Source organism: Larimichthys crocea, chromosome III (assembly GCF_000972845.2).
Source record: "Larimichthys crocea isolate SSNF chromosome III, L_crocea_2.0, whole genome shotgun sequence".
Classification (NCBI taxonomy): domain Eukaryota; kingdom Metazoa; phylum Chordata; class Actinopteri; family Sciaenidae; genus Larimichthys; species Larimichthys crocea.
The window spans coordinates 22,083,843-22,106,393 of NC_040013.1; the positions used below are offsets into that span (position 1 = coordinate 22,083,843).

The 22,551-nt window shown below is 41.7% G+C and overlaps 2 protein-coding genes across 4 annotated transcripts; one reads left to right on the top strand and one right to left on the bottom strand.

Annotated features, from left to right (window-relative positions):
- Positions 1 to 697: 697 nt before the first annotated feature.
- Positions 698 to 11,766, top strand: cfap36 (cilia and flagella associated protein 36). 3 transcript variants are annotated; one of them, XM_019270687.2, is made up of 12 exons: positions 698 to 1,111; positions 1,446 to 1,510; positions 1,594 to 1,695; positions 4,497 to 4,611; positions 5,441 to 5,528; positions 6,733 to 6,892; positions 7,668 to 7,757; positions 8,178 to 8,280; positions 8,559 to 8,737; positions 8,920 to 9,084; positions 9,415 to 9,537; positions 10,054 to 11,766. In XM_019270687.2, the coding sequence occupies exons 1-12, from the start codon at positions 1,006 to 1,008 to the stop codon at positions 10,135 to 10,137; spliced, it is 1,380 nt and encodes a 459-aa protein (XP_019126232.2). In that variant the 5' UTR covers positions 698 to 1,005; the 3' UTR covers positions 10,138 to 11,766. The 3 variants fall into 3 exon arrangements, with proteins under 3 accessions (XP_019126232.2, XP_019126234.2, XP_019126236.2); XM_019270689.2 differs by lacking the exon at positions 7,668 to 7,757 and having other exon boundaries at positions 712 to 1,111; XM_019270691.2 differs by lacking the exon at positions 9,415 to 9,537 and having other exon boundaries at positions 716 to 1,111.
- Positions 11,732 to 20,802, bottom strand: ppp4r3b (protein phosphatase 4, regulatory subunit 3B). Its single transcript, XM_010752081.3, has 16 exons — positions 20,342 to 20,802; positions 19,694 to 19,749; positions 19,070 to 19,168; positions 18,303 to 18,926; positions 17,486 to 17,563; positions 16,856 to 16,972; positions 16,633 to 16,749; positions 15,741 to 15,872; positions 15,422 to 15,524; positions 15,275 to 15,316; positions 14,730 to 14,888; positions 14,468 to 14,637; positions 14,246 to 14,385; positions 13,999 to 14,147; positions 13,761 to 13,897; positions 11,732 to 13,642 (listed from the first exon to the last, which is right to left on the bottom strand). The coding sequence occupies exons 1-16, from the start codon at positions 20,481 to 20,483 to the stop codon at positions 13,538 to 13,540; spliced, it is 2,370 nt and encodes a 789-aa protein (XP_010750383.1). The 5' UTR covers positions 20,484 to 20,802; the 3' UTR covers positions 11,732 to 13,537.
- Between the last annotated feature and the right edge of the window lie 1,749 nt (positions 20,803 to 22,551).

A 22,551-nucleotide genomic window follows, 5' to 3' on the forward strand; every position in this document is an offset into this window, starting at 1 on the left:
GTTCCCAGCTCCATTATTTTTTTTGTTTGGAAATTTCTCGGTAAAGATTACTTGATTTTTTAATAATTTTGCTGCCTTTTTAAAGGGTCCCCCATGGTACCTTTTTTTATTTTTATTTTATGTGATAATGTTTATTGGGAAATTAAAGAAGGGTACTACATTTTGACATACAGTGTTGTACTTTTACATAAATTGATGAAAACTGTATTTTATCCGGGATATTATATTGGGTAAAATATACCCGACGTTAGTGATAGAGAGTGCCATCTCTCCCACAGTTGTCAGTGATACAGAAAGACTGTGCCTTCACCAGACAAGGCTCACATGTCCCAGGAATGGGTGGACCAAAGAACAAGTTCCCAGCTCCATTTTTTTTTTTTGTTAGGAAATTTCTCGTTAAGGATTACCTGATTTTTCAATAATTTGTCGCCTTTTTAAAGGGTCCCCCATGGTACCTTTATATTTTTATTTTTTTAATGTGATATTGTATACTGGGAAATTAAAGAAGAGTACTACAATTTGGCATACTGTGTTGTACTTTTACATAAATTGATAAACTGTATTTTATCCTGGATATTATCGTATCATATATAGTGATGGTGTTACTAATTTCACCGTCAGTGTTCTTGGGTTAAACCAGGTAAGGTGTGAGATGGGATGAACGTGAGCAGGCTGGTACCTGTCTGGGCTCGAGCACAATCAGTAGCAGCGACGCAGTGACGTAACGGTTACCTTAGCAACCGATTAGGCGTCACCACCACCACCGACTCTCAGCTGCAAATTCATGAGTGCGCTTTTCTTCTCGGAGACCGTCCCGTCCCGTCAGGAGAGGACACACACGGACACACCTCGACAAGATATGGAGACACGTCTATGAAGGACAAAAAAAGCAGATGATTTTTTTATCATCTGTCTGTGGAGCTGGAAAGAAAACCGAGAAAAACATCGCTGCCTGTCCGGGTCTGCTCTTGTTGTTGTTGTTGTTGTTGTTGTTAGCAGCTCAACATGGCTGAGGATGACAGTGAATGGGTTGTAGAGAGCATCGTCGGCTACTTGGGAAGTCCCGAATGGGTCATTCCTGTCACAGACTTCATGGAAAACAAATGCACAGGTAAAAACACAAACCGTGTGAAGCCTTTCTGCAGCTGTGCACGCCGTTAGCACGCTGAGCTAAGCTAACGCTAACGTGTGACTGTTTTTGTTGACGTGTGTTTGTAATTATGTTTTTTACCACCTCATAACTTAAATACACGTCTCTGGTGTGAGGTTTTACCGACATTAATCCACAAAGCGCACACAGAGAGGTGGCAAGTCACAGTAAGAAGATGGCTAGGCTGGGTGGAAAGCTACCACAGAGCTTCTTTAACTTTTTGTGAGCTAAACAAAGATAGTTCAGGTTGTGTTTGGACAATTTACTAACACTTACATCTTATTATTGTTTGTAGTTTTTGATGACGAGGACGAAAACAAGCTATCCTACACAGAAATCCATGTGCAGTATAAGAAGTTGGTGAGTACAGCCCTGTTTCTGATGCATGTTTTCTATTGCTCGTGAAACTGGACTGATAGTAAGCTGCTTTACCTTTTGTGCAGGTGGAGAAGCTGTTAGATAATTACATGGAGGAGGTTGGCATCAACGAGCAGCAGTTCCTGGATGCATGCACCTCGCCTTTTGCCAAGTCTAAAACGCTGCAGGTATGTTAAGCTCCCTGTTCACACACTGTCACCTCGCCAGGTGACCCTAATGGACAATCAAGGATGGGATTTGCTTATATAAAATGACTAGACAGAAAGGAGCTCTCCACTGCTCCCGTGAAGGATGTGCCTCCTCCTCTTCAGTCTCCTTATAGGTTAACATAGTTTGATGATGTTATATCATCTTTTTTTTTTTGTAATTCATTTTTTTTTATTGAGTTTTACATTATACAAGATTATCTAAGAGAACAGTGGAAAAAAAATAAATACATAAAAATAAAGTCAAGATAAAAGATGCACAATCTCATTTTGACAATAAAACATAATAGACAATGAAATACATACAAAAAATACATAACAAGTCCCAGACAGACACATCGGTCCATGCTCAGTATGTTAAGCAGTCCATTTACCAGGAAACAACAACTATACTGTTGTTGTCCCATCTGAAATTCACTGACCACAAGTAGACTTAAATAGACTTAAATAATAATAATAATAAGACTTAAATAATTTCCTCCTGGGATTATTAAAGTATTTCTGATTCTGACTCCTGGAAAACAGATCCCTGTATAACATCCAGTCCACCTCCACCTTCCTTTCCATCCCGCTCTCCCCAAAACAACACATTATAATCACTATATGCAGAAATATTTTAGCTACTGCAGCCCCAGTGAGAAAATAACTCTACGTTTTATCATAAGAAGGTTTGTTGCTTATTCACTAACATGTGTGGGAACTGCAAGGCAAGAGAAAGAGATGAAAAAGGTTTCATATTGTAGTGGTGGAGCTAATAAACTGGCAGTATTTTGATGAGGCTCTGAAAAGGTGGCATATGAGTTGGAAAGTAAACCTTTGTGTTTGAAAGGTCATCATCAACAGCTGGGCACATTCCCTTTAATAACTGTCCACCCTGCTGCTGGTGACTGATACTGCATAAAGTATGGAATATATTGTACGTTACAAGGGTTTGTTTGGGGTTTCAAGTGCAATTAGGTCCACATATCACATTATTTATGGTGTTTTGTGTGTGTGTGTTTGTATATTCCAAATTGTAAGGCTGTTTGAGGCATCAACTTACCAAATAATTATGAGGTGTTAGGAGGAGGCTTTAAGACAGTGTTACTTACAGTTTAAAATTTTACAGTCTATTGTTTTTTCGATTTTCCTCGGCACAGATCAACAGATGAGAGAGTTCTTGGAGACTTGGATCTCATTAATTACCTCTGAGATAAATCGTTAGTCTGCAAAGTGGATCAGCTTCTCTTAAAACAAAGATTTGCTGCAGCAGAAGTTGTAGTTCACAGAGGTTTTTGTTTACCAGAGAAGAAACTTTGTATAAAAATCTCATGCAGTCATAAAAACCAAAAGCACAAAGGGTCATTGCTTGCTTGCTTTAGGTTTGGTGTTCTGGATAGCAGGATTTCAAAACAACTAAAGCTTTGTCAAGCTCTGCAAGAAAATAAGAAAAAAATAATTTAACTTAAATAATTGTCCTGATGGAAAAAGCTAGAAAAATTAAGAATAAGTCACAGATTAATAAGTTACTTTAATTAGTTTAACTAGATTCATTGGTTTGTTTTAGAGCATGTTTAAGACATGTCTTATTCATGAACGATGGGTGATGAGAGGCGATTTCTTTCTTTCTTTCTTTCTTTCTTTCTTTCTTTCTTTCTTTCTTTCTTTCTTTCTTTCTTTCTTTCTTTCTTTAAATGAATACAATAATAACAGAATAATAGGACATTTCTATAAATACGATCCCAAAACGTCTAACTTTGGTTATAACAATAAGGGTTCCACACACATAATGCTATGAAATCGATATGTACCATAATCTATGAACACATATTTGTTGTTGGGTTTGGCCTGGTTTGGTTAATGTAGACATATTTGTTTTATCATTATTAATTAATAAAAAAATTTTGGTTTGTTTCGTTTAGTTATTTTTTGTTGTTGTTTTTTATGGTTGACAAAACGCCAATCTCTGCAAAATAGTTGATATTCTGATAATAATGTCATCAGATATTATTTGTGTTGAACTGTTTCATCATAGAGAAAACAATCAAGTTAAGATGAAAAAATATATTACATTTTTAATTGTATTAATTTAATAGGGCATAAGGGAAAACATGGTCATATCACAGATAATTTCAGGAGATGTCTTGAGTTCTACATATATAGATAAAGTAAACGGACAGAGGCTAGTGTCATATCTCTTTAGGTTTACATAATCCGTTAGTGAAACAACTGTAGATGTGTATTGGAGCTTTGGGCCTTTGAGAGTGACAAAGGGAATTTCTAAGGAGGAGAAAGAGAGAAGCTGAGCATGGGGACGGAGAACCTTTTGACCCGGTTGAATTGCACTAAGAATACTGATCTTGTGTTTAAGGTTGGTCAGAAAGATTTGCTGAGCATTAGCCTAGATGGGGGACGGATCTATGACACCAGACGGTGAGCTAATGTGAAAGATTAGGCCTAAGTACCACTCTGTTGACAAACATAGCTTGATTTTTGTAATGACTTCGTTTGAGTGTCTACCATGCCGGAAGTACTGTACATCCTGACCTGGTCTAGAAGGAGCTAACAGGGAAGGAATGATAACTGGCATCATAAACAGCACATTATGTTCAGAGTATATCGGCACACACACACTGTCCTGTGTTTATATACAGTAGCTGTGCATACAGACACATTCTCTACAGTCGGATGCTTCTCTGCACTCAGTTGTAATGCCATTCATTCATCATTATCCTGTAGATACAGTGATTTTTTTCATGGTTCTTGTTGTTTGTGTCGTTCAGTCAGTGTTCCAGCCTGTTCTGGCGACAGATGACTTCCAGGTGTTTCGCTCACTGATGGTCCAGAAGAACATGGAGCTGCAGCTTCAAGCCCTCAGGGTCATTAAGGAAAGGAACGGTAGGCTGGATCAACACATTTCCACATTTCTACACACATACCTAGACACTTAGCACCTACACGTATGACCATTACCCAAGTGTTTTGTTGTGTGTGTCTGACGCTATGGCAGAGAGGACAAAACTGCTGCCATAGGTGTTCAGGCCAGGAACTGTATCTACAACCAGGTGGAGGCAGTGTAAAGAATAGGTTGAAGGGGTGTCTGGGGTTTTGTGTTTTCTCCATGTGCAATGCCGCTGAGGTTGGCGTTGGGGAGGCCAATCGTTTTGGAGCCGTTTGGTGTTATTCATATGAGTTTGTTACTGTTGGAGTCAGCTGACGTTGTGAGTCAGTGGCGTGTTGTTCGAAGCTCAGTTTACTGTCCAGGGTGAGTCTGAGATATTTGAAACACTTCACTATCTCAACAGTGGAAGAACCGGTGGCGTTTCCTGATCATCTGATGGCACTAAAAGATGACTGAAGTCAATAACATGGAATCTAACAAAGGTGGTGTTGTAGGGGGGGATGAAGGAGCCATTCCACAGCAGTTTCCCATATGGCCTTAAAGGGAAACTTGTGGGCAACCAGTAGAAGTCTGATAGTTGTCTGATAGTTGTAAGGATCATGTAACGATCCGTTTTTCAGGCACTTTAGAACCATTGAGGTGAGTGCAACTGGCTGGTAGTGGTTTAGCACTGAGAGGTCGAGTTTCTTGGGCACTGGTACAATAGTGATTGTGTTTCCACAGAGAGGGCACTAAAGAGGGCACTGCAGTCTTGTGTCTTGTATATTGGCAGAATCCTGCCAATATAACTGCCAGTAATATATTTGCATGCGTCTGTGTTTGTAGGAGCCCTCCCAGAGTGTCTAACCGATGGTGTGGACGTGATGACCGAGTTGCAGCAGCAGGAGCTGAAAATCCTGCAGGAGGTTCTCAAGTAAGTCACTTGTTCTCTCTCCCTCTCACTCACTTTTTTTTTTTTTTTTTTTAGATATCCTGACCTGGATGATGAACCTGGAAGACTTCCAAGGTCCATCATCCAGGTCAGGAGGTCTCAGGAGGTCTTGAGTTGTTCTCAGTGAAGTTTAAGTTGAGCGCACGTGAACAATACAAAAGAAATTTGTCGTGTTGTGATGTTATGGATCTTATCCTCATGTGAAAGGAGAGATCAAGCTGTGTACGCTTGCTGTCAGTGCACTTTGATCTTTAAATCCTCAATCTTTTATAAAGCTGCATTTTATACAGCAACCTGTTTTTTTTTCTCTTAATGTATTTCGGCTGAAATATCATAACTGAATTACTTTGACACTGAAACGTGTTCTGGAAAACATCTCAGAGAATTTAAGGCAATAGATGTGGGCACATTGGCAGCATGTGCCCAGAAGCTCCTGCCCCTGCTCTCTAATGGGATTTTGCTAGTGGCAGCCTTGCCAAAGAGAACGCACTGACAGTAATGGGAGCGCAGTTAAGCTCCTTAGGGTCCAGCTAATTTAGGTTGGAGGAATTGACACATAAACATTAAGCAACTGAAAAATAGTATTTCTGTCCCTTTAGTCTCATCAGTGCTGCATTCTCCTGAATCTCCTCCCTCCCATACTGTATATACATATATGATAACCAGTGATAGCATACCTTGAGATTTTTAAGGCAACAAAATGTGATGACAAAATGTTTCTGGACTGAAAATTTACATATATTCAAGATAAATGTCAATTTTCCATGGCTTTGGGAGTATGCATGAGAACGTAAAGCACTATAAGAAGATTATTAGGTTAAATGCTTTGCGGAAGTTTCCTAAGGCAATTTAGGTTAAATTAATCAAATTAAAGGATCTATATGTGACGCCCTGGTGATCCCTGTGAGGAAGCTAGGGTATAGTGAGCCTAACCTGTGGAAATCCCTGACGTATTATTCTAGTGTCTAGTCCATTTGTGCCTTTCTGACATTGGTGCCAAAGGGTAAATTACCAATAGAACATGTTTAACTCTGGAATTAAATAGACTTCAGGCTTTGCAAAAGAAATGTCTGGGTTAATTAATGCATAGTGACAATTCAGATGATTAACGTTGAATCACACCTCATGTTTAACAGTAGGAAAAACAAACACTTTATTTATTTTATTCTCCTGCTTTTCTTTTCAGAAAGTCAAAAGAGGAGTATGATGAGGAGATGTCCAGGAGGCTGCTATCGGAGGAGGAGGTTGGTTCCACATCCAGCAGTGGCTCGGAAAGGCCAATGGCAGAAAGCAGGGAAGCCCAGAATACCACCTCTGCTCCGAGCCAACAAGGCAACGCTGCCAAGGTAAGGCATCATGAGCTGTATGAGCCAAACTGTGGAACATCCTTTTACCGTTAAACGTCCAGTGTGTGAGATTTAAGAGTCTCTGTTTACATCTATTGGCATAAATTAAATATAATACACATAACTATGTTTTAATTTGTGTATAATCACCTAAAAATAAGAATTGTTATGTTTTTCTTACCCTTTAGAATCAGCCTTTTATATCTACAGACACTGCAGGTCCTCTTCCACAGAGTCTGCCATGTTAAAACAATGTTTCTACGCTAGCCCAGAACAGAAAATGATTCGATCAGTTTCTCTTTCACACCAGGATGGAGAGGGTGAGGCGGGGCAGCTGCAGAGACTCTGTCTTTGTAGCGTGGTTGCTGCCAGCTTTACCGCGATAAGTGATACTGCAGTTGTTCATGCTGGCTTTGGAAGCACAGACTACATTAACTGGATCTGAATTAATTACCTGGATCGTTTTAATTACTGGATGAATACACTTTGATTTGACTGATTCATTTTAATGTGAAATGTAAAACCATCCACGTGGCTGCTCTGGCGCAGTGTGGTTTCTGTTTTAATCACGTTTAAACAGATTATACTATTTTTTTTTATGTAGTGTTTACCTCTTGGAGGGCTGTACCTGGCCGTAGATAAACACGTTCTGCTGTGGCTGCCATGTCTTGCTGTGTCCATGCGTCATGTATTTTGGCTGTAATCCTACACACTCAGCCCCATATCTCCTTTTATAATTTGACACTATCCAATGTGCTATTTATTCCATGCTAAGATCAAAGCTGAGGGGAAAGGTGGCAAGAGCAGCAGTAACAGTCACAACGCCCCACTAGTGAACGGAAACACTGCCACTGAACCTAATCTGGTAACTGAAGCACCGCTACACGATAGTTTACTGCCTGATCTCAGGATGCATTCATACCATTTTAAACTGTGTCTGTAATGCATAGCACAGATCAAGTTCATTTTGTTAGATGTTTGGCATGGCTGCTGTTAACAGGTAAGCATCAGGGATTTTCTCTGATATCAAAATACACTGTAAAGTACACATAATATTCAAAACTTAGGTATCAGTGCATCCTGAGGGCAGATGGTGTCATTTCAGTTTCACATCCTGCGTAGTAGGTCGGTCATGTTGTAGCGTTGTAGTTTAGGTTGCTCATGTAGTATCAATACATATTTCAGTATCCAGAAAATCCCACAGCCATTACACACACACTAGTGTCTACAAGTCTGTACATGGTGTTGTATGTATGTAATAGTGCCCGTGGGTTCCTCACTCCAGGTCAACGGCAAACCTGTCAGAAGAAACGAGGGAAAGACGGCTGCTGCAGGAGGAGATGGGAAAAGTGCAGCTAAGAGCAGCTCTGCGTCTAAACCCGCATCAAGTAACTCGGAAGAGCTTCGACCTCTCCTCCACCAACACAACTCTTCTACCCTTTATCCTATTTAAACACATTAAAACTATCCACCACACTTAGCTGGTATACTAGGTTTTTTTAACCTTTGGAAAACCTTAAAATTAAGTTACAGGTGACATGATGAACTGTTTCTCATTGTCGGTCTAGTAAATAGTCCACATGAACAGTCCTACTGATATAATTTAACACACATAAATTCAAATGACCAAACTGAGTATGAACTTTGAGTATGTGTGTGTGTGCAGGTTGTGGCAGTAACGGGGAGTCCACAGTCCTTCCAGCAGTGAGAGCTCCGGTAAAGTCCGGCGAACCCTCCGTCGGCCTCAGTCCTGACACCAAGGAGAAGAGCAGCAGCAGCCAAAGTGCAGCCGAGGCGTGGCTGGAGGAGGCACACAGGGAGGCCGGCTTCTCTAAGCCATATACAGTGAGTGTGTGAGCCTGCTGCGCATAGATGCACAGGCTGTCCCGGTCAGGTGTTTGTCAGCTGTCGGAGTCATGTCATCCTCTGTCACTGTGTTTAACTATGAGCTGTTGAAAAAGTTGTAAACACGTAGGTAGAATTGACGTTTTGAGTCGTCATCCTCCGTCAACTCCGCCTTCCTCCAGGAGCTGTCGGCGTCTCAGCAGGAGCAGCTCCAGCAGAGGGCGGCATATCTCCGTCAGCAGCGAGACAAACTGCATGCGCTGAAAAAAGAACAGCAGAAAACCAAGACGACAGCCACGCCGGAGGAGGCACCCACCACCGCGGTAACTGCCCCCCTTCACAAAGAGGTGAGAGGTCAGGATCAGCCACCCGACTCTTAGAGGACAGGACCACATTTCACTTGATGTTAGATGATGTTTCCTCATATTGGCCCGTTAGAGTTCTAAATATAAACAGACTACAGATCAATGCAGGGGAATACTTTTAATTTTTGCATTATTTTTTTATCATTTAATTCCAAAGCTACATTTTTTATTTCACCAGATTTTCTTTCACCCACATTTTCTTTCCTCCTGATTTTTTTTCTTCCTCTTCACATCATGCTTCAGATTTTATTTATTTATTTATTGGGTTCTTGTCCTTCATTTCCCTCTGCTTCTATCTGACCTGGTCTGGAGGTCTGTCAGGAGTCAGTGGGGCAGTCCCAGAGGAATGGGGCCTGTACTCCCCCTGCTCCTCCTGCTCCTCATCATCCTCCTCCTCCCGCAGCACAACACTCTGCTAACTCCTCCAAACAGAAGGTGATCCATCAGCTGCTCCTGCCTGATGTGAACACACGTAGTCATTCATGCCTAAGTGTGTTGCCAAGGTTTTGCTGTGTAGTCACTCCCCTTCGTCTCTGTCGTACTCTGTCCTGTCTCCATCCGTCAAGCTCCGAGCTCGCTGAGCTCTTTTACTCCAGTCAATTGCTTTTTACAGCCACAAAGTGAAGAATGAAGTCTCATTTACACCGCGGATTGAAATCACACCCGCTGAAAAGCTATTTATATGCTTTAGGTTTTCAAATGAAAGCTTGCACTTTAATTCATCAACATCTCTTTGTATAAATATTTGACGCCATCCTGGCGGAGCCAACACCAGCTGCTTTTATTTAGCTTTCTAGTTACTCCATGTATTTGTGTGCTTGGTTGTATTGTAGTGGTCTTTCCTACTGCTTTTTTCACTCCCTCAGTACTTTGTCTCAAGCCGCTAGTGGTAATTATTATCTCATCCATCCGGGTATTAACCCGACCGCCTGGTCTGATCTCTTCACGCAGGAGATATCTGCCGAGGAGAGGAAGAAGCTACAGAAGAGAAAACATCTGGCCGACAAGCTGAAAGAGGAAGTGATTAAGAAATGACGTAACCCCTCCACACTGCAATATTCTCATTTATATCTTATATCCGTTTACTGTTAATCAAACACATTGCTTCCTTCAGCCTGATAATTCACTTTACGTAACACAGATCAGGGTCTTTCCAAATAAAGAGTATGAGGTCTTCCCTTCATCAGAGTTGTTGTCTACAGAGGAAGAAGGTACATCTTCTTTTTTTTATATGCTGGATGTACCACGTATGTGGCACAGTTGCGTATACGTGACTCAAAACTGGAAAGCACAGGGACCGGTGTACTTTACACCGCCGTGTTCAAAGCACTCCCGTGTTGGGCGCATGACACTAACTTTGATAGTTTGGAGTGTCCAGGCTTTACAGATTATGTTACTTAAAAACTCCCACCTTCTAATGAAAAGTGTGTTCACAGCATGTACATTACTTGCTGAAAATCTTACAATGCAGTGCTTCACTATTGTTAGACGTGTAAATGTTAATTATGCAACACTACACTGGTCAGTAATGGTACAAAAATCATGATTCCCAACATTTTTCTGCTCACCGTAGAGGAAATTATTGACTATAATGTAGGGAAGCAGTGGTTTCGGACACATTCCTGCACTTGTTTCTCTGTAGACAACAAATATGGGCAATGTGTTGAAACACACACGCACACACTCGGCATAACTGGCCCAGAATTTTATCAGTGAGTTAAGGGTTTGATAATGCTGGTGAAAAACTTGATTGGGAGAGTTGAGGTGACGGTAAATTTAGCTAGCACAAGTGTACAGTCTTGTTTTCCACTGTCCTCAGCATTCCCAGAGCAAAGAGTCGGCTTGTACATCATATCGCTGACAGCAGTGTAGCACCTCATGTTCGTCAAGATAAAACATGCCGTCATGTTTTGTTTTTTTTCCTCCCATAAAAGGGCCAAGAGAACAGTGTGTCGCTTCCTACGAGGAATTCAGTATTTCATGTATGCTGTTTAATAAATCACATTTTATAGAAACGAATTTGGACTCCAGACTGTGTGTGTGTATAAAAACATGTCAAGAACATACTGTTCATTCGTTGGTGTAAAATAATTTCGTAAAGAAAAAAAGAAATCACGGAGATATCCTGAAATCTGCACGTTACTGCTGAAGAGAGTCAAGTTCGAAATTTTGTAGCACCCAATTGCCAAATCGGTAAATTAAAACAAAGCTAGATTCAACAAGTTCAATGTCAGGGTCACATTTAATTTCAAAACTTATCAAATAAATTCATACAAATGTTAAGAATGGATAGTGGTAGTAAATGCACTTGGTACAAATTCATCAAGGGAGAGCAAAAACAGTCATATTGTTGGGTGACGCTAACAGACAGGAGGAAAGACAATTTCGCTGCTCGTGTTCCTGCTGAACTCCTGAAAAAGCACATTGGCGATAATTTGTGCTCCTGCCCTGCTGCTTGTGGTTCGGATTTCCCTTCATCTGCCTCCGTGTGCTTTTTGATGAGACCAGGAGAGAAGATACAACACGAGAAATGTTTCAACCAGACACCGAAATGTTCCATTGCCTTCGGACATTGTTAGACCTGCGTGTTGTGTAACTTGACTGATTCAAAAAACTGCACTCCTTCGACTCTGGGGTTAAATCATCTTTATAACTAATAAAAAAAACAAATAAAAAAAACTTTTCATCCAATCATGGAGTTTTGAATTACACTGTAAAAATATTTTCCTTCAACTTATTTTGGATCTGCAGAGTTGTCTTTTTTTTTATGAGCAGGCCAAAGAAAGCTGAAAATTCTGGACCTTCAAACTGGGATAAAAGTCGGTCGACGGCTCAAGGAGTCTTTCTCCATTCAGTAATAAACGTGAGCAGTGTTACAGTGCACAGACAAAGATGGGTAGCTTTTTTTCCTTTTTGTTTCGGATGCAAATTGAACTCTGAACCTGAGATCTGTCTGAGAAAAAGGGTGTCAAGAGTTGAACCTCCTGAAACAAGAGTGTGCACTAAACCCTACTCTAAAGCACACCAACAGCTCAGGGTTTGTCACCCAGTCAAAAGAAAAACTGGTAACGAGGCCACTAAATTCTTAAATCCACTAAAATACAAAACTCCAGACATCCTCAAAATGTTGGCTGCAAAAAATGACTTTACTGCAGTTTTAATATGTTATTTTTTTTTCTCTCTTTTTTTTTTTTAAAACCAGCATTTGCAACTTCTCTGCATTTTTACATTGAATCAAATGAACTGGACTGAAAGGGTTAACAGTGACCCCACCTTTTGTGCAACAACAACAAAAATACACAGGTAGGTATCTCTCTCTCCCCCTTTGAAAATCAGATCAGGGGCAAATGATTAAAAAGAAAAACAAAAAAAAAGAAAAACATCTGTACAGTACTTTAACAAAATTCATGAAATACAGGATTTCTGGCTAATGCAGTCCTGTGTGTGAGACGTCGTTGTGTGTGTGTGTGTGTTTCTGTGTGTGCCCTGGCCAAACTGACACCATGGCTTTTGAAGGATTGAGTCCTGCTCCTCTGGATCTAAAGCCTCATCGCTGCGGCTGAGTTTTTCATCCCGGTACAATTTTTTTTGTCATTTTGTCACCCTCCCTTGTCTCTCAACATTTTGTTTAAATTCTTCTATGTTGCCTAGATCCCTCTATCCCCCGACAAAAGTGAACAGTTCTGTGGCAGGGCGGCGCACACTACTTCAGCCAGTCAAGCTTTCTATAACTATGACGGCTAGTCCTGCTAGCCTGACTGGCCTGCTGAACAGTTCATTCACTGGCTGGTTGTGTTCTGGCTTCCTCTGTCTCTGGAGCTCACTGGTTCGGGTTCGAGAAAGGATGGAAGGGAGAGTTCAAATGAGGACGTGTGAGGCTTTCCTGCGGGGGGGTTGCTCTAGTACCGCAGTTTCCTTGCTACTGTTGCTATAGCAACAGAGCAGAGCTGGGGGAACCGCCTTGGCACTGTTATTTCCACTGCAGCCTCTCTGAGACGGTACGGAGGATGGTGGGATGAGCAGGAGGAAGTTGGTTCAGAAGGAGGTCAGAACAGTGTTTTGAGGAATGAGTTCGCTAAAGGGTCAATGAGTTTCTCCTCAGGAGAAAGAAAAGGAGAGTTTGGGGTCTCCTGGAGGAGGCGGTTTGGTGAAGGGAAGAGGTAAAAAAAAAAAAAAAAAAAAAAAATCAACGGGCTGAAGGAACAGACTGATCTGTCTTTCTTTACAAAAGAGAAGGTCTCCGTCTCCGTCCACTGAGGGAGAAAAGAGGATCAGGAGGGACTGAGTGGGAGATGGGAGCTCGTCTTTGCCCGTCTCCTCAGTGAGACTTGACAGGTGGCACAGGCAGGCCAAGGACCAATGAGACGACCAGAGGAGGGAGGATGGGAGGGACTCGGTTGTCCGCCCACCGCGACCAAACAGAGGACGAGTCGCCTTAGGAACTCAGACGGGGCCGCTTTCTTGGAGCCTGCTCTTCCTCCTCATCTTCTTCCTCTTCATCCTCGTCGTCGGGGTAGTCCACCAAACCAACCAGAGCAGTCTGTTAGAAACGGGATGAGAGGCGACAAAAAGATTAACAAACATTACATTTTGTTTTAGTTTTTTTGAAACAACAGTCTGACAGTGGCAGAAAAGTGAGCGCAAACAGGCGAGTTCACCTTCACGACTGGTGTGGCAGGAAGAGCAACAGTTTTGACGGAGGAAGTTGAACTGTTGTTTGGAGTGGCGGCTGGTGAGGCAGGTGGAATTACAGCAGCTTTCCCGTTGTTGGCACCGTTGGCTCCGTTGGCAGCTCCTGCGGTAACAGATTGTAAATATGAGACTCGCTGTTGCACTCAGGAGGGGGAAAAACAAGTTTCAAAGATTATACGTGTTCAGTAACACCGGACCGGTTACCTTTTTTGGCTTCCATGTATTTGCTGTAGCTGTCAGAGAAGTCGTCCTCCATTCGGCTCTTCTCCACAGCTTCGCTGTCGTCGTCATCATCGTCGTCGTTGAACCACAGCTCCTCGTCCTCGTCCACTGAACGGGCATCTCTGCGATATCTGTGGAGGGAAAAGGTCCAGAAAAATATGTATGAGCTCACAGTGTGAAACACAAATATCACTGCACTGATTTGACCTTTGTGTCCAAGTCCACTGACCTGTTGAGTCTCTGACTCTGCCTGTCTTTCTCCTGCTCGTATCGGCCTTTCAGGCCCTTGAAAGTCTGGACGTACTCGATGGATTCAAGTGCTTTGTAGAAGTTATCCACGATGTGAGCTATGAGAGACTTGATGTCCTCCTGGAAAGAGAAGACACAATAAGAAATAAAAACCACAAATACAAACACGTTTCACTGAGGTACACTGTGTGCGTCTACGCACCACTTTAATGAACTCAAAGAGCTCTATGATGGCTGAGTTGAGGAGGTTGTATCGGGTGCCGTTGTCCAGCAGGGCGTTAATGACAGGCTCAAACAGGTTCCCTTTGATGATGTAGCGGTTGTAGTACTCATCCTTCAGACCAATGATCCTGCGCATGAAACGCAGGGCACCTTTGGACCAAAAAGGAGTCGACAATTAAGTCAAAATAAAGCTGGAGTTCGTTCAGAAAAAGAGGATAATCAAACGTTTGTGTGTGACTTACAAAGAGCGAGGAAGGTGTGTTTGGAGTTCATGAGCACTAGCACTCTCCTGAGCAGGTCTTTGTTCATGATGTAGGTCTTGATGTGATATGTGTGGTGTTCCACACAGAAGGTCAGGAGCTCCAGGATCAGTGCCAGCAGCTGAGCTGTCTGGAAGTTGTCTACAGAAAATAAAACAATTCACACGAAGCTGCAGATTACACCTCAGACACAAACCGGATCATTTTCAGGTATTAAATTTAAAGTGAGTGTGCAACCCATGTCCATTTAAAAAACAAAAAAACAAACAAACATTGGTCGTAATACTCTGAAACTCTGAAATCTTTGTTCATGTGATCACAGCCACTGCATCACTCAGCAATTCTGAAGACATACTGGACTTTTATTTCCATTTTTCGGTGAGTGCAGGTCAAACAAATGTAACGTTACTCAATTATTATTATTGTTGTTGTCAAGAACTATTTGCAGCTAACTATGAGATTCTGACATGGACAAGTGTTTGACTGTTGGGTGGTTTGTGCTTGATGTCGAGTTACATAACACCCACCTGGACAGACTGGGTTGATCTTAGTTGATCCCTCCTGCACGTCTGAAAAGGCCATGACACAGAATAATCAGTCAAATTCTCTATTTATCTTACAGTCCAGTGAAACAGTCCGGTTGGGTTTATGCGAGGCCTCTGTCCTCAGCTCACCTTTTGCGTTTTTGTCATGTGCAGTGTTGGCCAGCAGAGGAGCAGTCAGGACATGCATGCAGTACTTGTAGAAAAAACTCAGAAATTCTGTCTTCTCCGTTTTCTAAAAAGGGGGAACAAACACAACAGGAAGCTTAGTGAAGAGCGGCTGATGTTTTAGAGTTGGAAAAAAACTAATTGGTCACAGCATTTCTGGGCGTATCAGTGAGGAAACACATTAGGAAAACAGATATCCCTAAATGATCCTGAGTGGTCGATACATTCATTTTAGAGCAGCTCTCCAGTGAAATTAAAACTCGTGTGTGTTGGTTCTGCTTACGTTGGTGGAAGCCAGCATGTTCTCGGGGTCGATGAGCGTCCTGAGCAGACCCATCAGCTGGACAGCCCCTCCTAACTCTGGGTCAGAGTCACAAATCATCTGCTTGATCACGACATTTATCAGCAGAACATCCTGTAAACAGAAAACACACGAAGTAAAAGTTAAAATGATGTTTAAAAAAAATAAAACAACCCTAATAGAAGGTCATTTATTATTATTATTGTGAATCCCCTCAACTATACAGAGTCCATATCATCATCATTTCATCATCTGTATAGTTTGTTTCCTTGCGAGTTGTAGGCATCATCTATCCACTTAGTAATTTACACCACTGTACATCTCTTCATTGGAGTAAAACAAAGCACACACACAGTCTCACGGGATTAGAAAGCCCATTTGATGTTTAAGTGCCTGGGAGGAGCACTGTTGTAAAAGCCTGGAAGGATTTACATGCACTTTTAGGTTGTTGTTTTTTTGCTGCGTTATCTGTGCACATTAATTGTGTGTAAAAATCAGAGCTATGGGGCGGTCGGTAGCGTAGTGGGTTAAGCGGCCGCCCCGTGTGTAGAGGCTTTAGTCCTCGCTGCAGCTGGCCCCGGTTCGAATCTAATTTACTGCGTGTCACTCCCCCTCTCTCTGCCCCCTGCTTCCTGTCTATCTTCAGCTGTCCTATCAATAAAGGCATAAAAAGCCAAAAAAATAATCTGTCATAATCTCTCAACTGTATGATGGATACAAATGCAAATATATGCATCAACCAACTTCAAGGCACCAAGTCTGTGCTACATGGAACTTAAAATATAGATCATTTTACAAATGCAATGCTGGGCTGAAACAGACCATTCCCTGGAATCTAAAAAAAGCTTGCTGACAGTGATGTTTAGATGCTTACGTCGTCTGTCTGCTGTGGCTCCTGCATGACAAACTCTCTGACCATGGAGGGGCTGAATTCCACCAGGTAAGAGAAGATGTCTGTAGCTGCTGCCCTCACCTGCAGGTCATCCATTCCCTAAACAAGAGGAAAAATAGGAGTTAAATACAGGAACAAAGAGACACAGAAATCATTCATGGGTGTTTATTAACACCAATTCAGACATTTACATTCACCAACGTACCATGACTATTTCAAGAGCAGGTAAAATGCCTAGATTCGCCAGCGTTTTGAAGAAAGCGTCCCTGTTTTGTGGCTGCAACGTTTGTGAAAACGCACAGAACTCCTTGACAAAGTTCACCTGAGGAGTAGAGGGGGGAAAAAAAACAACAAAAAAAACAGATGTCATGGTTGATCAGCAGTTGTCACATTAGACCAAACAGTTAAATGTCACTGACAAAAACACAACCACGCATTGTTCCGTTTGTGAGACTGTACAGCAGTGGGAAAATCCCTTTAATTTGATGTGAAGCTTTTCCAAAGTTGAATAAATAACAACCTCGTAGACGAAAAGAATAAATGATTTCCCATTTCACTCTGAGTGAGAGCTTACGCTGTTCAATGAATAATGCTGACAGAGTTGTTGTATTACACGCCAGCAGGCGAAGATGTACCTCAAATCAAAACTATTATGGAGAACCGCAGAAAAGTCAGTAAATATTTAACCCCTGTGAACGAAAACGACATTACAGACAGCTGAATTAAACAACAGTAATGCTGAGCACGGTTTATTCTCACAGCAATGAAAGCCAACCTACTACAAACACCGTCATCACAACACCTGGCCTGGAGATTTGACAAATGTTCGACTTACAAGCTCTCTTCTTTTACTGTCCTCCGTGGCTTCATCTGTGAGCTGTGCAAAGACCTCTGTGAGGAACTTCTCATCCTCCTGTGGCACAAGAAAAACATTAAGAAATCAAGACGGCAAATGAATAAAAGGCTAAAACAAAAGGAGGAATACAAAACAACAATCAAAAAAGCAAACAGGGAGATCCATGATTCTTAGACAGCCGCTTCATTTCTCATTAATCGTAAAGTACAATCATCAGATGTGAACACTCGACTGTGAAATGGTTGGACACATGCCACACATGAGCTCCATGTGAAATCAACATTGATTCATTCGCTGAATGACCTTTCAAAAAATGTTTTTATTATTTTACATTTTTAATGGGTCACCTGTCACATTACAAAACGTTGATACAGACACATCTTTCACTGGTGGACAAAATCTACCATAAATTAAAAAGTCTCCTCGGTGGCTCGATGCACGGTTTGATCACAACATGTACAGGCAGATTTATTAAAACCTTGAGTTTGTCTTCCACATGATCTGACATTCCAAGAAAGCAACACATTTAATGATGGGAAATATTCATTTATCACCAAGCATGAGCAATGTTATTGTCTGGAGCTACAGGTTAGGTTCTCTCGTGCGTGTCAAACAAAACACTGTCATTGAGGGAAATTAGACACTAGTCAGAAACTGTAAATTTAGGAAAATATATGCATGTACATGCAAAAATATTCGACTGTGGAATTTGCTACGGACAAACAAAGAAAGACAAACACTTGCTCGTAACTGTGTCTCAAAGAATAATACAAGTTACCTGCGTTTGGATCCTTACCTGCAACATACTGACAATCTCCACCTTGTTGAAGAAGATGAAGGAGGTGAGTGTGGACAGGAAGTTCTCCTCAAAGACAGACGGCGTGGGCAGGATGATGTCCTGGATGTACTGCACTCGGTAGGTCTGGTGGATCTTCTGCCGCAGCTCAGAGTCCGTGATAGGGATCACCTCCTTAAACTTTGCTGTCTTGGTCAAGAATTCCCGGTGCCGTTTCGGCTGAACCAATGCTGGGTCATACTCAAGGCAGCCCACCACATCCATGATACAGTCGTCAGAGAACATCACCTCAAAGAGGGCCGCTTTATTGAGGAACAAGACACCTCGGACAATCTCGTAGAGGTGATGTAGCCCTTCCCTGTTGTCCAGGTCCTCGCATACTCTGAAGAGACCCAGGAGTTTCTTGATGTAGCCCTCGCTCATCAGGGCCAGGGCGAGTTTCTCCCTCCGAATGGGGGAAGACAGGACAGAGGTAACCAGGTCGGCGATCTCCTCCAGTCGGCTTAGCTCGCAAGGTGGGAGCTCCACCAGGTGGCTTGTCTCTGGAATATCATCAATGCGCTCCTCCTCCGACTCATCGATGGGGTCCTGGGTGATGTCCAAGGCAGGGTCCTTGCCTTGAACCTGTGCAATAAAAAGATAGATTGATAGATATGAAGTGTTAAATTAAACTAGAATTATTAATGCCACTTAGTGCAAGTCAAATTTCAACAGCAGTAGATAATGTTTTAAAAAAAAAAACAGAAAACGTGCACCCGTGACTATACCTGGCAAATCTTCTCCCAGATCTCATCGCAGCCGGCTTTTTCCTGGAAACTTAGGGCAAGGTCATAATTATCTGCTTCCGACCAGACAATCAGTGTGTCCTGGGAAGAGGAGAAAGAAAAGTCAAACTGTACACACACACAAAAAAAAGCTTATCACATCCACAGGATACACTCAAACATGGTTGCATGCGTTCAAACATATACACACACAAAGGTCACACACTCAAAAACACACATTAGCTGCACATGTCTGTAAACAAGCCCTTTAAAATGAATGAATGAGATAAGTTCGTCTACGATATGCAAGGAAAACATTTGGCTCACACCTACCAACCATGTGGCACACTCACAATGTAACAAATATCGCTTAAAAGCAGAAACAAGTTTGCTGGTATTGTGATTACTGATAATGTAACCGGTCTATCAGCTACTTGTGTCCAAGATTTAAAAAAAGAAAAAGAAAAGGGGGGGGGCAAGATAGTGAATTTTCCACTGTCTGCAATGAATCTTTGAAGCAGTAATTATCCAGCAACAAGTCCCAAAAGTTCAAATACTCTTTAAAAAAAAAATGCTGTGCCATGTAGGAGGTTGTACCTGATCCATACTACCATGATCTATCCTTACCTGTTGTTTCTGATATGCGGTATTAGGGCTTATCTTCGACTCCAACAGTAGTGAACCTAAAACACACACACACACACAAAGACTTGGTGTAACTTTTCACTTTCGAGTTGTTGCGAATGATCAAAAACAACAAATTAACAAAACGATAACCCAATTACAGGAGGTTATGGTTAGAAATCTAGTAGAAAATGACTTAAAATAGCCAAATAGACAATGTTCAACGCGGAATAAAACAAATGTTGTAAAAAATATAAAGTTAAAACTAACAGCAGAGAGGTTTAACACCCACTGCTAGCCTTTTTTACAGTGTATTTAACGTGTTTGTGGTCCGTACGTGAACACATCATGGTTTTAATATCGTGGCCGGTAACAAGTTTGTACATTTAAGACTTTGAAGGCCCCCCCATGCTACCAACGAGCCTGCAGCTAGCACCAGCTATTCACTAAACGACCACCTCTCATTTAAAAAACCCCACTGATAATAGCGTTTGTTCAAACAAGCCTGACATAATAGAGTCCAAATGGCTGTACGAGCCTAATAAAGTTAACCAAGTGTGCATGCAGTCTGCCCGAACAACCAGGAGTTAGCACGGTTAGCACTAGCCGATGTAACGTCAACGCGGGGCTAGTGCTAACCGGAGGACTCACCGTCTGACTCGGCCCGAACTAATAATGATGTCCCCTTCACGCGTTCATCAAACGTAGACGAAACGTGTCCGGTGCCCCGATCGTCCCACTGCCGGTCTTCATTCAGCGTGTACACTTTCACTCGCCGCCGAGTGTCCGACATGGTTGAGCACCTGAAGTCGGAGCTAGCAGGCCCGTCTGGTGTCTTCCTACCCTCGACCTGTTAACTTTGTTTCCAGCCGCATGTTATAAAACATGCACGTCTGAGTAAGCTTCACAAGATGCAGGTAATAATAAAAAAAATATATATGGTATCAGTATCTAGTTCATAAACATATTACGGTGTGAAACAGCTCAACGGCAGGGCCTTGATAGAGCAAACAGTGGAAAAATTCACAGAGAGAACAACAACAACTCCTAACGGCCTTCTCGCTAACGTCCACAGACCGCCATCTTGTAATCCGATCTTGTGTTCTTTTTCCTCCTCGACGTCAATCAAGCGCTAACTGCCGCCGCGCGGGCTCCGCCCCCTCCGAGCGGCGTCAGCCAATGGCGAGGCGGCAAGCAGCAGCAGCAGTTTACCTGCATTATGGAGACACACGTACACGATAATAACTGCAATACTATACTAACTACAGCCTGATTTAACTGTACATAAATATATATGTTTATCTATTATCTATCTATTTCTTTTAGTTTTTTACTTTTTAATATTGTTTTGTATTCATACAGATCTTAGTACAGGTTTAATTTCTTTGCACGAGTTTAATTTAAATCCAGATTTTTTTTCATTCATTCATTCATTCTTTAATTTAATGGGACCATGTACATAAATGATTACATTTGATGTACTGCACCGGAGTCAGCTTACAGCTACTTTTCATCTGCAGACACAATTAAAACATAATTAATAATAACATAGGTTAATTTTCCCCTGCATATTTTTTAACTTAACTCCTGTGCACATTTTTAAATCCTCTGTACATGAGGATATATCTATCTATCTATCTATCTATCTATCTATCATCTATCTATCTATCTATCTATCTATCGATCTATCTATCTATCTATCTATATATATATAAATATATATAATATAATAATTATATAATATATATATATATAATATAATATATATATATAGTAGCACTGCAGTCAGAATCACATTGCTACACACCCTTCATTAAAACACACCTACATCCATGGCATCCCCGTATCCACCCACAGTCAGCTCCTACCCATATGTTTAATATATAATATAATATAATATAATATAATAAATATAATATAATATAATATAATAATATAATATAATATTTTTTCTGTGTACAGTAAACACACACAGAAAAGCTGATTAATAACCATATCATCATTATATTTTAAATTGTTAATAGTTTATATTTAGAGAATGTTTGTCATGCACCAACGACACCAGAACAAATTCCTTGTTTGTGTAAAATTGAACTTCTGATTCTGATCATACCTGTCATGTGTTCACACCCTCAAGGTGTGTTTTGACGTAATACAGATGTGGGCGTGGTTTCCTGAGAAACTGAAACACTCTGCCAGCTTCTCAGTTCATTTTCTTCGAGTGGAGGCAGAAACACTCTTAAACTACACACATGAGTCCAAGTGGAGCGGAGACAGCGAGAAGATATCGGCAACGTCGTGATGCTGACAAGGACAGAAGAGGACAGAGAAAGAGGAGGAAAGGGGAAAAGGACGAAAGGACAGATGACAGAGGAAGAGGGGGGCGGAGGAAGAGAAGGACAGAGCTGAGTCCAAAGACAACACTCTCAGCCACACAATGCTCAGCAACCTCGTCATCGTCAAAACCACTCTGATCAATCCTACCCACAGCCATTTCACTCTTCGATTCCCCAGAGCAATTCTTCAGTGAACGCTGTGACCCATTCAGCTCAACCACCGTCATGCGTCACCTCACATCTCTTTGTGCAGGGCCGGAAAAAGTTCAGCACCCCCGGAGGAAGCACTGATACTGCCCTCCCACGACAGCTGAAAGTGCCCTTGACTGTAAGGAACTGGAAAGGAAAAGCGGTTGTCGATACAGGTTCCACATATACTCTGCTAAATGAACATGTCTGGAACAATGTCAAAAATGCAGATGAGAAACTTACCCCATGGACTGGTGCCCCTCTTTACCTTGCTGATGGTCAACCAGAAACCCCTGGGGTGGGTGGAGCTTGAAATAAGCTTACATGACAAGACGT